General features: G+C 38.6%; 2 protein-coding genes across 2 annotated transcripts in view; one reads left to right on the top strand and one right to left on the bottom strand.

Moving 5' to 3' along the window:
* Positions 1 to 463, bottom strand: part of LOC109834787 — a 7893-nt gene extending 7430 nt beyond the window's left edge. Inside the window, exon 1 of the mRNA XM_020402803.1 lies at positions 33 to 463. Coding sequence (XP_020258392.1) covers positions 33 to 239 — 207 coding nt within the window. The 5' untranslated portion in view covers positions 240 to 463. The remainder of the gene's footprint in view (positions 1 to 32) is intronic.
* On the top strand, positions 334 to 9434 carry LOC109834788. Its single transcript, XM_020402804.1, is given in 3 exon segments — positions 334 to 429; positions 7092 to 7325; positions 7327 to 9434. Coding segments are annotated over 3 exon segments (1737 nt in total). The 3' UTR covers positions 8734 to 9434.

A 14328-nucleotide genomic window follows, 5' to 3' on the forward strand; every position in this document is an offset into this window, starting at 1 on the left:
TGGTTGAGGAGGAGGAGGGAGAGGTCGGAGACGGCGGAGGGGGAGGTGGGGTCCAGGCGGAGGAGGAGGGGGTGGGTGAGGAGGGAGTGGGCGAGGACGGCGAAGGAGAGGGGGAAGACGAGGGTTAGGGTTAGGAGGGCGAAGGTTTGGGGGGCGGAGGAGGGGATTTGGACGGAGTGGTGGACTATTGACCAGAGGGAAAGCGATTCTAGCTCTTCCTCCTGCTGGAGCTGCTCCATGAATGAATTTTGATTTTTTGATTTTTTTTTTCTGATTACTCGGAGAAGATGACGATGAAGGGGAAATTATAAGAATGTCTGATGATCTCAACTAATGGTGGGCAGGTCGGTTGATCAAGGGGTGGTAATTTCGTGGTGGAGGGAGGAGCGCGGAGGGTGGGCGGTTCCTGAGAGAGGGTACTATTTTTCGGTAAAACTGCACAGCTATTATCCGAGGAGAAGAGTTTGGGGATGGTGGGGGGAAATAAGTGGTGTGACTTTTGTGATTGGTCAGGAATATCTAATTAATAATGATAAATTAGGATGGCAGTTAGGAGGATAGAAAATAATAACGTTAAAAAAAAGAAATTTTCAAAACAATCTCAAATCATGTTTTAATTTTCAAAACCGATCATTTTTTTTTACCAAAATCGACTCACTTTTTGCCACGTCAGCTTAATCTCATTTTCTAATTAGTCAGGGTTACCAACCCCGACTATTTAGGGCATAAAAATCGGGTTTAAGGTTTCTAATTGGGGTTTAACAACGTCCTAAACAGTAGGGGTTGGCTTGGGGTTTAACAACCTCCTAAACACTCGGGGTTGCCAACCCTGACTGTTTAGGAATGAGATTAAACTAACGTGGCAAAAAATGGGTCGATTTTGGTAAAATAAAAGTAGGTCGGTTTTGAAAATTAAAACATGGTTTGAGGCTGTTTTAAAAATTTCTTCTAAAAAAAGAGAATACTTTTCTAGGGATGGTGTAAAGCGTAGTTCTTCAGGTTTCCACCTTGCGTGAGGATGAAGAGGAACTGGTGGTCGAAGTGGAAGAGCTTTCGTGATGTACGCATTTGATACGCTCAATGCAAGAAGCATTAACAACATAGCTCTGTATTATCGCAAATCATGAAAGCAAAAACAAATAAAACAATTATAAAAGGGATTTGACAAGGCTTCGTCAATCAATATGAACATCTACATCTTCAGAATAAGCTAAAATATCAGATTAGCCTATAAACTGATACCGCTCTATCCCTTTGGCCTAAAAATTGATGTCGGCAACACTCTGGGCTAAAAACTCACAAATATGGTGACAAATAGACTTACGCTATTGCCAAAGGTTATTCTGAAACGAAAGATTTTTTTCATATAGCCTCTCGATCTCCCATATTTTTTGGATGCCCCCTCCCCATATTTTAAAGCTTATAAAAAAAAACCTTCTTCTCGTCATCTCCTCCCTCATCCTTCCTACCATATGCTCCGTTCTCTTCTATCCATATTCTCAACTTTCTCTCCTATCTCCCACTCCTCCCTCCTTTATCGTATTGTTACTCATACCTTCTCATTTCCATGGTCTCCTCCATTCTCCCCTCCTTCTGATCTCCAACCTCCACTTCTCTATCTTACTCCCTCTTCCTGCTCCTCTCTCTCTCTCTCTCTCTCTCTCTCTCTGTTCCTCTCTCCTCTTCCTTCTCCCTTCTTGCTTTGCCCACTCCCAATCTCCAACATTAACATTCAACTGAAAATCCGACCTTCTTCTCATCTTCCTCTCTCAGACCCAACATCAAAAAATTCAGAGAGAGAAGTTGAAGAAAGTAAAGAAGATATGGGGTTGGAGAAAAAGAAGAGGAGGAGGTAAGAATGAATATATGGAAAATGAGGGAGAGAGAGTAGAGGAGAGGAGGGGAAGTTAAGGATGGGGAGGAAAAACAAATGGAGGAGATGGTGAGGAGGAGGAGGAGGTAGGGGATGGTGGGAAGGGAGGGAGATAGGAATTTTTTTTCTAAATTTTAAAACTTGAGATAGTAAAACCAAAAAATATGGGAGATTGAGGGCCTATATGAAAAAATCTCCTAAATTTTCGCTTAAAATGACAACAATTTTAAGTTTTTGATCGGATAGCCCTACTTATCGCCATATTTATGAGTTTTTAGGCTAGAGTATGGTCAGTGTTAGTTTTTAGGCTAGAGTGGTAGAGCGGTGTTAGTTTTTAATGTCAATCTGGTATTTTAGCCCTTCAGAATGATAGGTTCACTATTTTTTTAGTGATCAACAAATATTACAATCTATCACTCAATAATCTCAACTCCTTTCATGATTTCATCTTCCCTATGTCTCTGGCTATGACAAAAAGAGGCGCCTCTTCACTGGAATGTCCATAGTATCATGTATTCTCCATGTAAGTCTAGTTCTCCATGGTTGCCAAGCTAACCCTTGGGATTTGTCCGACAACCGCTCAAAAATAGGTCAGATCGAGTGCCTCCGTGTTATTGGGAATGCTAGGCCAATATTAGCTTCATTTATTATTCTAGTTTTACTGAGAGAGAAAATATGATCCTTATACTAGTCGTTTGTTAAACTGATCTTCTTATGGGGGGTTAGTCATCTAGAACTTAAAACTAGAACTGAGATAATTTGTGGGATAAATTTTTAAGGTGTTAGTCACATAGAACTAGGAAATAAGATATTTTTTTATAGTGTTAGTCAAGTAGAACTTTTGTAGAACTAGAACTGTATTATTTTTTTGGTGCGTTAGTCAAGTAGAATTCTACTAGAATTAGAATTGGGATAATTGGTCATAATTATCCCACAAATTATACTACCTATATATATAACCATAAGTTCTCCTCTCTCAAATTATCCCACACATTGGAAAGAATACAATTGGGGAAAAAAAGTGAAACGCCGCCTCCCTCCCTCTTGGTTAGTTTCTTCGCCTAGAAAATTTCTCTGCCATGAAGTCAATCATCCGTTCATTTTTCTGTCTTTACTTTGTTTTTATGATGATTAGATCTTTTATTATTATCTTCAAGATGTATTACTTTATTGATAGCTTTTTGACGTTAAATTACTTTATTATTATTTGTTTGATCTAATTAAGTTTTCTCTCCACAACAGTGGTTTAGGTTAAGAATATAGTGTTGGTGGGTTAGTGCTAAAGATATGCGGGCTATTTATGTTTTTTTATAAGTTATAAAGCAACTTTGCGATCACATTGATGATTAGATGTTGAATGGTTAATGGTGATATCTATTATTATTAAATCGGCTCAGTAAATTGATTGGGATATTTATAGTTCATCTGTCGATCATCTGTTTAGCGGCCATGGATGATTCTTGTGTACATTTCATTTATTTGCTGATTTGGTTTTAGCGATCATGATGAGATTGGTCCAAAGGGTTAATGGCTGAAAAATGCTTATTTTTCTTTCTTTATGATGTTATGAGATTTGAACTTCGACATTTATGATCCTCCACTAGAAGCTCCATGAAATGTTGCTGATGCAGACGATGACTCCGATAAAGAAGACGAGTTACAAACTCAACGAGCAGCTGTAGGAGCTTGGAGAAATTCTATGGCAGATGTCATGTGGGATGATAGAAGCCATGTGGGATGATGAAAGTCGAGTCACTCTAGGGATTTAGATTTTTATTTATTTGTAAATTATTTTATTATTTGAGATGAATAATGATGCTTTATTGCATTATATTTTATAGTTATTACTAGAATTTGCTTATCAATATTATATTATTTTTAATATACAATTATTAACAGTAGTAATTTATACCCACCATTACCCCCACCAAATTATCCTACCAAATTATGCAACTTCATAATATTATCCATCATTATCCCACCAAATTATCCTACTAAATTATCTCACTTTAAGAATTACCCATCATTGTTCCACTAAATTATCCCAGTATCAAAATATTATCCCACTTTACCAATTATCCCAGTGCTACTTAAAAAGTTCTAGGTGACTAACCCCCCCTTAGCTTATTCCTAAACTAGTTTAGAATAAAATCAAGTCATGGTTAGTCTTGATCCTATTTTTGGGCGGTTGACAAACACATCTTAGTTTGACAACTCAATATTTGGATTTAATTTACCTCTTAACTTGAGCTAATTTGGCCAATAATCAAATCAGAACCAATCTGTGAATGCCAGTTTGAAATAAATCATGTTACTTCAAGTCTAAAATTTTGCGAGTGAAAAAAAGGCCAAATAGCCCGTTTGACGAGGTTCGTCTGATTCGCCCATTCGACGAGGTTCGCCCGTTCGACGAGGTTCGTCCTACAAACGATGTTCGTCTGATTTACTGAGACGTGACCCTCGCGTTTCGTAGTAACATGTTCATTGATTGCATCGTATTCAGGAGTTACTGCATGCAGCTGATACAACGGCATTTAGAGCAATTTAATGCATTGATGTTATAATCATAATTGCCATTGTGAATTGTAACAGTCGCATTAATTGAGGGTGACTCTTGAGCTGGTCTTAGAAGCCTATAAATAGCGCCCCTTTGCCAGCTCTTGTAGTTGGCTAGAGAACTTGGAATACGAACGTCGGATCAAGGAGATCTTATCGTTGTTGCTGTTGTTGTGCTGCTGCTGCAGAAATTGTGCTCGCAGAAACTTGCCCTAAAACCGAAAGGTTCTGAGATCGATGAGATATTTTCCTTGACCGAAAGGTCTTATAGATCGAGGAGATCTTGACAGTACTGGGTTGGTACATACCAGAATACTGTATTGTTGTTCCTGGAAGCAGTTTAGCCTTGAGATCCTTGCACCGGAGTAGACCAAATATTTCTTTAACCACAATGTTCTGAAAAAGTATAAAATTAAAGCACATCAACTTTTACTGTTTTATTCCAGATTTAACCATAATTTCCAATATTACTTATTTACTAATTCGGGATTGATTCTGGCAGATAATCAAAGTAACTTATAAACTGCTTTGAGATGTTTAATAAATAATTTGTTTTTGCTTATAATCTATCAAAGAAATAAGCTTTGATTAACTATAATATCCTGGCTTATTTTAATCCCGACTTATTTTTTGATGGATTATAAGTCTTGAAGTTTGATCAAGTAAAAGACAACTATACCCTCATGATTATAGAAATAACCTTTATTATTTTTGGTTATTTTAATAATAATGATGGATTATAATCCACCAATTTATCAAATATTCCCAAACATGCTCTTAATCAAATTTTCCTGGATGCAGAAAGAAAGATATATCTATACGAAAAATTCTTTAAGGACCCAAAATATGGGACCAATAGGGGGGACAAGTGAGGTGTCCTCCTCCTATTGGATAATGAGTTGGCCATCATTAATGATGGACAACTCATTATCCAATAGGAGGGGGACACATTACTTGTCCCCTTTATTGGTCACATATTTTGGGTCCCTGTAGCAAAGCTCTTCACCACTCTGTGAACTCTATAAATGATATTCATTATCTCAATTAAATAAAAAAAATTAATTGTGGGGTTTACTAAATGAGCCATTTCACCAATAGGAGTTCTTTGCAATCTAGGAGGTAGGGAATCTGGCCTCGCACCCAAGATGAACAATAAATAACTTTTTTTGATAACCCACGAGTTGAGAGCCATAGTGTTAGGCCCCGTTTGGTTGCATAATAACAAAGCTGAAAGCCTGACAAAAGCCTGACAAGTTTGGTTGCATAATAACAAAGCTGAAAGCCTGACAAAAGCCTGACTTTTGTCAGGCTTTAGTCAGGCTTTCAGGCTTTTTCTTTTGCAACCAAACGGGGCCTTATAGTAGCAATTCACATAGAGGTAAAAATATAAATAAAAATAAGGTTGTATATCATACAAATCCCTCTTAACTTTCAAAATATCAGAAAACTCCCCTTAAATTTATACATTATTAAAAAAGCGTCTTTAACTTTGAGATTTTATTAGGGGGTTTCTTGATAAAATCTCAAAGTTAAACTAAGATTTTCTAATAAAATATGAAAGTTAAAGGGGGGCTTTGTGATAATCCCTATACTTAATAAGGAGTTGTATGATATTTTGGAACTTAAGGCAGTTTTACGATAATTGTCCAAAGTTTTTTTGGGGTTCTCATATTTACCCTAAACACAAGGCTAAATGGCCCTTATGCATCCTATTGTTTCATCTACTCTTCACTTATATACCCCCACTTGTATTTGGTAATAAGAAAACGCTCTAAAGATTTTTACACCTGCACCTATATACCTTTTCTTGTTTCTTGTAGCACTTATATACCCTAAAGTTTTTAAACCCGACACTTAAATACCCTAAAGTCTTTAAATCTGACACTTAAATACCCTAAAGTTTTTTTAAAACTTGCATATAAACACCCTCACGGCCTCACCTATGCAAACTCGATGGTATTTGAGGCCAAGTTTTAAAAACTCTAGGGCATTTAGGTTCCACCAGAAAAGCAAGGGGATATATAGGTTTAAGTTTGAAAAACTTCAGGGATTTTTTTTTTTTTTTGCTAGCAAATACGAGTAGGGGTATTATAAGTGAGGAGCAGGTGAAACTAGAGGGTGGGTAAGTGCTGCTCAGCCCAAAAACAAGAAAAATTCCACAACGATCCAAAATATCTAAAATATGAGACCAACAGGGGGTAGGTGAGGTGTTCCTCTCCTATTGCATAATGAGCCGCTCATCGTGATGATCAGCTCACTTATCCCTCATTATGCAATAGGAAAGGAACTAACTCACCTGTCACCCGTGTTGATCCCATATGTTGGGTAACTGTATCTAGCAAAGCTCCAAAAACAATTCCAAGGTCCAAAACCCCGAAACAAATACCTAAAACCCCAGCGCCTCTATCCACATCCTCCAACCGTTTCCGCCATCCATCTCTTACCCCCTCCCTACTCCCATCGTCCCCCTCCCCTCTCAACTCACGCCTGGCCGGCCTCGAAGCAGCACCGCTGCCATCAGAACCCCCCTCGTCCCTCTCCGAAGCCCGAAGGCTCCAAACGCTGCAAACTCCAAACCCATCGCCTCCCCATTTTCACCCCTCTCTCCCTGCCTGACCCCGCAACAGGACCCCGTTCCCTTTCTCTCACTTCAACCTCTCAGACCTCTGGCGTCCAATCCCCCTCCCCACGGCCGTCTCCGCAGAGCGCAGCAGCACACAGAAGATCCCGGCGCCCTCCCCGCGCCGCAATCGAGGGCAACGCCGACATCCGCCGCAGGCAAACTCAACGTCACGCCGCCGCAGCCGCAAGCCTCTCCAGAAGCCTTAATTTTTTTTTTTTTTTTCTTCTACGCGCCGCAAAACAGCAGAACCCCAACCACTCTGACTCCTTCTCCGGAAGCCGAGCTCCAAGCCATCGGGCGCTCGCTACGACCGGGCCGTCCGTTCATCGTGCGGGAAGACGACCCTAACCTCAAACACCCTTACGACTGGTACAAGTACGGGCAGTATGGGCCTTATAGTTGGCGGGGGATCGTGGTGGGCCCGCCCGTGAGAGGGAGGTTTTCTGACGACAGGGTTTCGCTTATCGGGGAGGTGAATGATCATGAGGAGTGGGAGGAGATTGAGCAGTTTGAGATGTGTCAGGATTTTTCGCCGAGGTTGCAGGCTTTGGATGAGGGTATTGGGTTTAGGTACTATTGGGTTTTCGTCCGGCACCCGAAATGGAGGGTGAGTGAGCTGCCATGGCAGCAGTGGACCTTGGTGTCGGAGGTCGCGGTGGAGGCTGGAAAAGATCAGAGATTGGATAAATGGAGCTTGATGGGTAGATTTGGGAACAAGACGAGGGCGATGATCACACAATGTGCAGCTTGGCAGAGGCCTGACATTATATATGTAAAGAAGCCGGTTTATCAGTGTAGGTTTGAGCCTCAAGATGACTTCTTTAAAGGGTTGATGCCGTTGGTTGATCCGGAGACGGAGGGGGAGTACGTTTTTGAGCTTAGGAGGGAGGATGGGAGAGTGGAGATGTGTAGTTATTTTGGTGGGCTGTGTAAGATGGTGAAGATAAGCCCGAAATCGTACGTGGATGATGTGGTGAACGCCTATGAGAAGATGAGTGATGAAGGGAAGTCGAGGTGCCTGGAGTTTTTGTTGACGAATCACCCGATGGAGCTTTTACATCCGTATACTAAGGAGTGGAAGGCTAAGTTGGAGGAGATGGAGTTGGGTTGTGACGCGCCGGATGAGAGTGATAATGATGGTGGTGGATGTGAGAATGGGATGACAGATTGGATTGAGGAGTATGATGATGACGACAACAATGATGGTAGTGATGATGATGAAGAGGAAGAAGAGGGAAGCGAGGATGACACAGTCATTGATGTGGGAGAGGAAGGGGACAGTGAGAGTGACGAAACTGAGACAAGCCCAGAAGAGAGCGAAGAGTATTGGAATGAGCAATGGAAGAAGGCGGTGAATAGCTCAGATGATATGGAGAAAATAGTGACGAAAAGCATCGAGGTGTCTGATAAGTATTATAAGCAGCAAGAGATAGAGGAGCAGCAGATGAAGGAGAGAATGGAAGAGGCGAGAAGGGTGAGTATTGATCAGGATTGGGAACAGGGGAGAGAGGATTGGGAGAGTAAAGGTTATAAGGGTCCTAGGAGGAGAGCAAAGAAGAGTAAGATACCTCCCGAGTTGTTCTTAAGAGCTGCTGTTCGGCCATTCACATATCGAAATCTTGTCAAAGAGATTGTTTTAATGAGGCATGCCTTTCTAGATGGAGACATCAAGAGGAGTTGAGTTATCTTATGGCTTGCTTGGAATTGGGGCCATTTTTGGGTGTGGAAATTGGAAGAGTTTCAAAGAAAGGAACTTAATCTGAAATCTCCAAGAAGTCTGATTGGGAGCAAATGGTTGAAACTGTGCTTTGGAAGTTTTGGAGGCATCTTTGAAATCATAAGAGTTTGTTGTGAGATTATGCTCTTATGTGTTTGTGGCATCAGCGGGACGTTCGAAAGGTGCCACCCGGTAGCAAAGTTAAGGATGATCAAACTGTAACTTCTACTAGTTGTCTTTCAGTATGAATCAAACATGATTATTATTTAGGCAAACAAGACTAGCACATGCAAATTTTCAGGCGGTGGTCCATGGGAAGCAAGTTAACTTTTACAAGCGTTTATTCCAAGTTCTTGGACACTGTGGCAGCTTCTTTTTCCTTCACGGGAATCCATTGTTTAAGGACTTGGAGTTAAGTGTCAAGGAAACTATTATCTCCTTCCCTTGTTCCTGTTGTAAACTTTCTGTGCTTGGTGGAACAGTTCGAAGATAAATGAGGATTCCTATTTGTTTACTTGGGGTGACGAATCTTTCATTGCTTGTCCTTTCAATGCTTTTCTAATTCTTCATGTCTACTACTATTATCCACCATGTTTCTTGTTCTTCGTCTGCTCTCATGTTTATCTTTGTTTGCAATATATTCTTCTGTTACTGTGTTTAAGATTTGACTTGGAAATTGCACAAATATAGATGTCAACTTATAGGTTAGAACTTGTGTTTCCTTACTACTGTGACGGACCTTATGTTGCTTGAGTTTGAGGAGCTTTCTAACATCTGTGTGGTGTAGTGACCTCTGGAGAAGCTAAATCATGCAACCATTGACCTCTAGTTCCATCTCTTATAACTGCTGGGATTATTATTAGCAAAATCCATAATGATTCCACGTTTTTGTTTGAAAGAAATTGTTGACTTATGCCAAGACGATTATTAACCTTTTACATCAATGCTTTTTCTTTGTATATGTTTCAGTTGTCTGCATAGTGCGCGTGCATGATGCATAGGCAAGGATAAGTTTGAAGCCTTGAAGATAGGGTATTGAGGTGCATAACAAGATACCTGCTTTTAGGACCTTGAAATCTCTATTATCAGGTAATGGAACATTACACTGCTGTTTTGCAGACATTCGCCACTATGATAGTAGCAACATACATATATGGGCAGACGTGTTATACTATAAAAGTATATAGACTATAATATACAGATCCACCACTCACCAAATAGTAGCGAATAGCTTTCAGTGCAGCTGAAGATGACCTTTTTACATATGCCTCAGGGGACTCCAAATCCAAATCAGCTAATTTGTTAGAATGTAGTATTTATATACTCACAAAAAGGTCCTTCATGATTAAGTTACACAGGTCTTAGCGACCTCAGAATCATTAGTATTACATTATAGTCTATTATTTCATATTTATCCTGCTTTTATGAAGATTTTAGAGATAATTTATACTTACAGGACCCAACAAGGAAACTGCAACATGCAGGGGCTAACTTCAATTTCTCCAATCAATATGCATCAGTGAATACTCCTTGCATAAACCAGTTTGACTGTTTTCATCTATGTGAATATGGATTCAGCCTTCCTTAATATTATCAAATGTCTGCCTCTGATTGACCCAATATTTTGTTGTTTCCACAAGCTCAATTAGTATTTAGTAAACACAATAGCCTCTGGTCACTACGAGGACATGTTTTGGCTTGGTCATTTTTATTGCACACCAATGTTTAGATAAATGTCATCTGTGGTGCTATGCGACTAATACCTCGAGATTTTCTCCCTTTGTCACTGACTAATACAACGGGCAATTCTTTTCACCTAGACATCCATGTAGATTACAATTTTCTCAATAGATATTGGTAAGTTAATGATATTTGTTGGGCATGTGATCCGGGACATGAATGTTGAAGGCTAGATTCTTGTAATTTGATGATGTCTTTCATGTGTCCAAATCTCAAATAATATCTATTTGATATGGCATTGATACTCTGTCATGAGGTTCATGGAACCTAAATGGAAAAAGAAGAAAGAGTGACACATTTAGGAAATGATACCTGTACTATATGCCTAATGGATCCAGGACATGAACTTAGGGTGCTAGGTTCATCTAATTTGGTGATGGATTTCATGTATCCAAATTCCAAATAATATCAATTTGATATGACATTGATGCTTTGTCAGGAGGTTCATTGCACATAAGTGCGAAAGAAGAATGAATAATGCTTTTGGGAAGGGATATCCATACAATGAACCTAATGGATCCATTCTTTCCTAATTTATAGTCCAAGGGCTCTATATATGCTTAGCCGAGGAGAATTGGTTATTATCACACCAGTACATGTTATATTAAGAGTAAGATATGAGCGCGTGACTTCATCTTGATGGGAGGGCTCTTACTCTGGATTCTTGCATTTAGAGTAGGTTTTTCATCTTTTGAAAAACCTGAGAAAGTTGATGTGCTAACCTTGTTTTCACTTCCTTTCCTGCCCCCACTATACATACATACATACATACTTGTACTCTGTTCTTTACTTCGATGCATATCTTGTTTAACATTTTCTCTTTTCTCTTTTTATATTTTTTGGTGTGTGAGGTACTGAGGTGGGATTGAAAAAGTGCAATTAGAAAATTTTTAGGAGCAATCTGAGTGCCGATCATTCAGAGTGGACTTTTTAAATAACTTTTTCCAAAAAAACTTTTTTGTGAAAATGATATCTAGAAATTCGACCCTGGATCTTATTTGGCCTCGGATCATTCTTCTCCTTCTTTTTTCTATTTTTTCTTAAACCAAAACTTAACCACTTGTTGATTTTGATGTAATCAATTTGCAATTTGGGTGAAGACCAATTTGCTGACCAATCTGAAGAGCCACTAATTCAGGGTGGACTTTTTAAATAACTTTTTCCAAGAAATATATATTTTTTGTGAAAATGATATTTAGAAATTCCACCCTGGATTTTATTTGGCCTCGGGTCATTCTTCTTCCTCTTCCTTTTTTCTATTTTTTTCTTAGACCTAAATTTAATTGCTCGTTAACTTTGATGTACTCAATTTCCAATTTGGGTGAAGATCAATTACCGAAGCAATTTAAGAGCCACTCATTCAGGGTGGATTTTTAAAATAACTTTTTCCAAAAATATACTTTTTTGTGAAAAGGGTATTCAGAAATTCCACCCTGGATCGTATTTGGCCTCGGACTATGCTGCCTCTTCCTTTTTCCTATTTTTTCTTAGACCGGAATTTAACTGCTTGAGGAATATTTGATGTTTGAACTCTTTGACTCTGATGTAATCAATTTGTAACTTGGGTGAAGATCAATTAGCTAAACTTAGTTACGCAACCCGCCTAATGTGCTGTGTTTTCAGGTCCTGAAACCTATCCACCTTTAATATGTATCTGTTCGAAAACAAAATATGTTACTAATAGTGCACAAATGTGAAGGTACAGAATCCATTTGTTGTGGTTTCACCACTCTTTTTGCCCGTGCAATGTTCTGACATTCTTTCCTTCAAGAGTCACATGCTTCTTATGTCAAAGCGACCAAGATATATCGAACAGAATAATTGTTGGGTATACAAGTGAGAGAAAGTATTTATTCCAAATGTTATTCTTTCCTGCGCAGAAGGGTAGTTCATTGATTTACGACGTAAGTGATGGTACCGGGGCAAGCGCTAGTTTGAAACAAAGAAGCAACTAGTAAGTTCAATACAAAATCTGCAGATAACAGTCAGTCAGCTTCCTGAATAGTTTCTTTTGAGGTCTATGTTGAGACTATCATTTTTCTTCTATCTTGAAGGCCAGCAATTTTACCAGTGTAGTTTAGGATGCAAGCGATTCTTTTCTTTGCCAGCTGATCTTGTTGACATTATGGAAGATGAAATGAAGAGATCACTGCTTCCAAGCCCAGTAAATACTACATTCATTTTACTTTGTGCTGTATTCTTTCAATTGAATGCACTAAGTTTATTAAGAACAGCTGCTTAACTTTGAATTCATTTTTGGAAGTGCAGTTAAACTGTATGCTTATTTTGTAAATTTACATATATTGCATACTTGATTCTTCTTCCCTTTTTTCTTATAGATAAAAATTTAAGTGCTCGTTGATCTCTTGTTTGGACTTGTAGATGATAATCAACGTGCCAATGAAATGTTTGAAAAAAATATTACTTTGGTGAAACATCAATTAGGTAAACTTAAGCTTTCAACTTAACAAATACGTTGTTTTTAACAGGAACTGAAATGTATCAATCTTAAATTCCCCTACCAGATACTTCCTATAATTTCCTGTACTTCGACGTTGATCCTGCATTAACATTCTCTTTTCTCTCTATATATTTTCTTGTGTGTCAGTCGGGATTGAGAAAGATGCTACTAATTAATATCCCAGAGTTCTCTGACTGCCATTTATTCACGGTGAAAATTTTAAATAAAATTCTCCAAAAAAATATATACTTTTTTGTGAAAATTTTATTTATAGATTCCACCCTGGATCAATTTTGGCTTCGTAGATCTTTCTTCTGCTTCATTCATTTTAATTTTTTCTTAGACCACAAATTAACCGCTTGAGGTCTCTAGTTTGAAATTTTAACTCTGAGGGTAATCTGCTTGGGAATGAAGTGTTTGGAAAGGATTATTTTGGATGAAAAAGATTCTTGTTATTAGAAGCGAAAATTCCGCACTTACGAATGCCAAACCGCCATTGTTTACTATGGAGAAAAATCCCATGAGTAGCTGGCAATGGCTAATAGGAATGAAAGGAAACCCTTTTCTGTAAATGATGCGCAACGATTTTGGAGATTTGGGAAAACGAAATGTTTTGATATTTAGACGGGAGCTTCACTTGTTGGTGGAAGGACTTATCTACCCTGTACATTAGCATAATAAAGCTTTAAATCTTATGCGTTAGTCTTGCGACATTTTTCAGTGAGGATCTTATATCAAAGAGCTTTCAAAGTTCTATTTGGACTGCTCCATGTCCTTTAGTTGACGTGCATTGATAGAGTATAACTGATAAATTGACAATATATCACGTACATAAAACTGAAGACGTGAATATGAAGTGCAATCTTGTTATTACTGGCTTTGATAGGGACATTGATTCCACATGGGATAGTGACCTCTTCAGGAGATACTAAAGCATGCAGGTTGATCTCTAGTTTGGTCTGTTAAGTTACTTGGGTTACAATAACATCCATAAAGATTCAACATTTTTGTTTGAGAGATAAGACTTGTTATGTTAGGTTGAGATAAGGAGAAAATTTGCAAAATAGTCCGTTTTTGCTAATTATTTAGCAAAATAGACCGTTTTGCTAAATAATTAGCAAAATAGACATCTTTTTGGCCAACAGGCCAAAAAGAGGTCTATTTTGCAAAACAGCTCAGAAAACATACGGGACTAGTAGTCCCGTATGTTTTAATCACGGATTAGTGAACTCAGAAAATTTCACAAAACATTGAGATAAACTCAAAACATACGGGACTACTAGTCCCGTATGTTTTCTGAATCACTAATCCGTGATTAAGTTGGCTCTAAACATACGTGACTAGTAGTCCCGTATATT

This window comes from Asparagus officinalis, chromosome 3 (assembly GCF_001876935.1).
Source record: "Asparagus officinalis chromosome 3, Aspof.V1, whole genome shotgun sequence".
Classification (NCBI taxonomy): Eukaryota; Viridiplantae; Streptophyta; class Magnoliopsida; order Asparagales; family Asparagaceae; genus Asparagus; species Asparagus officinalis.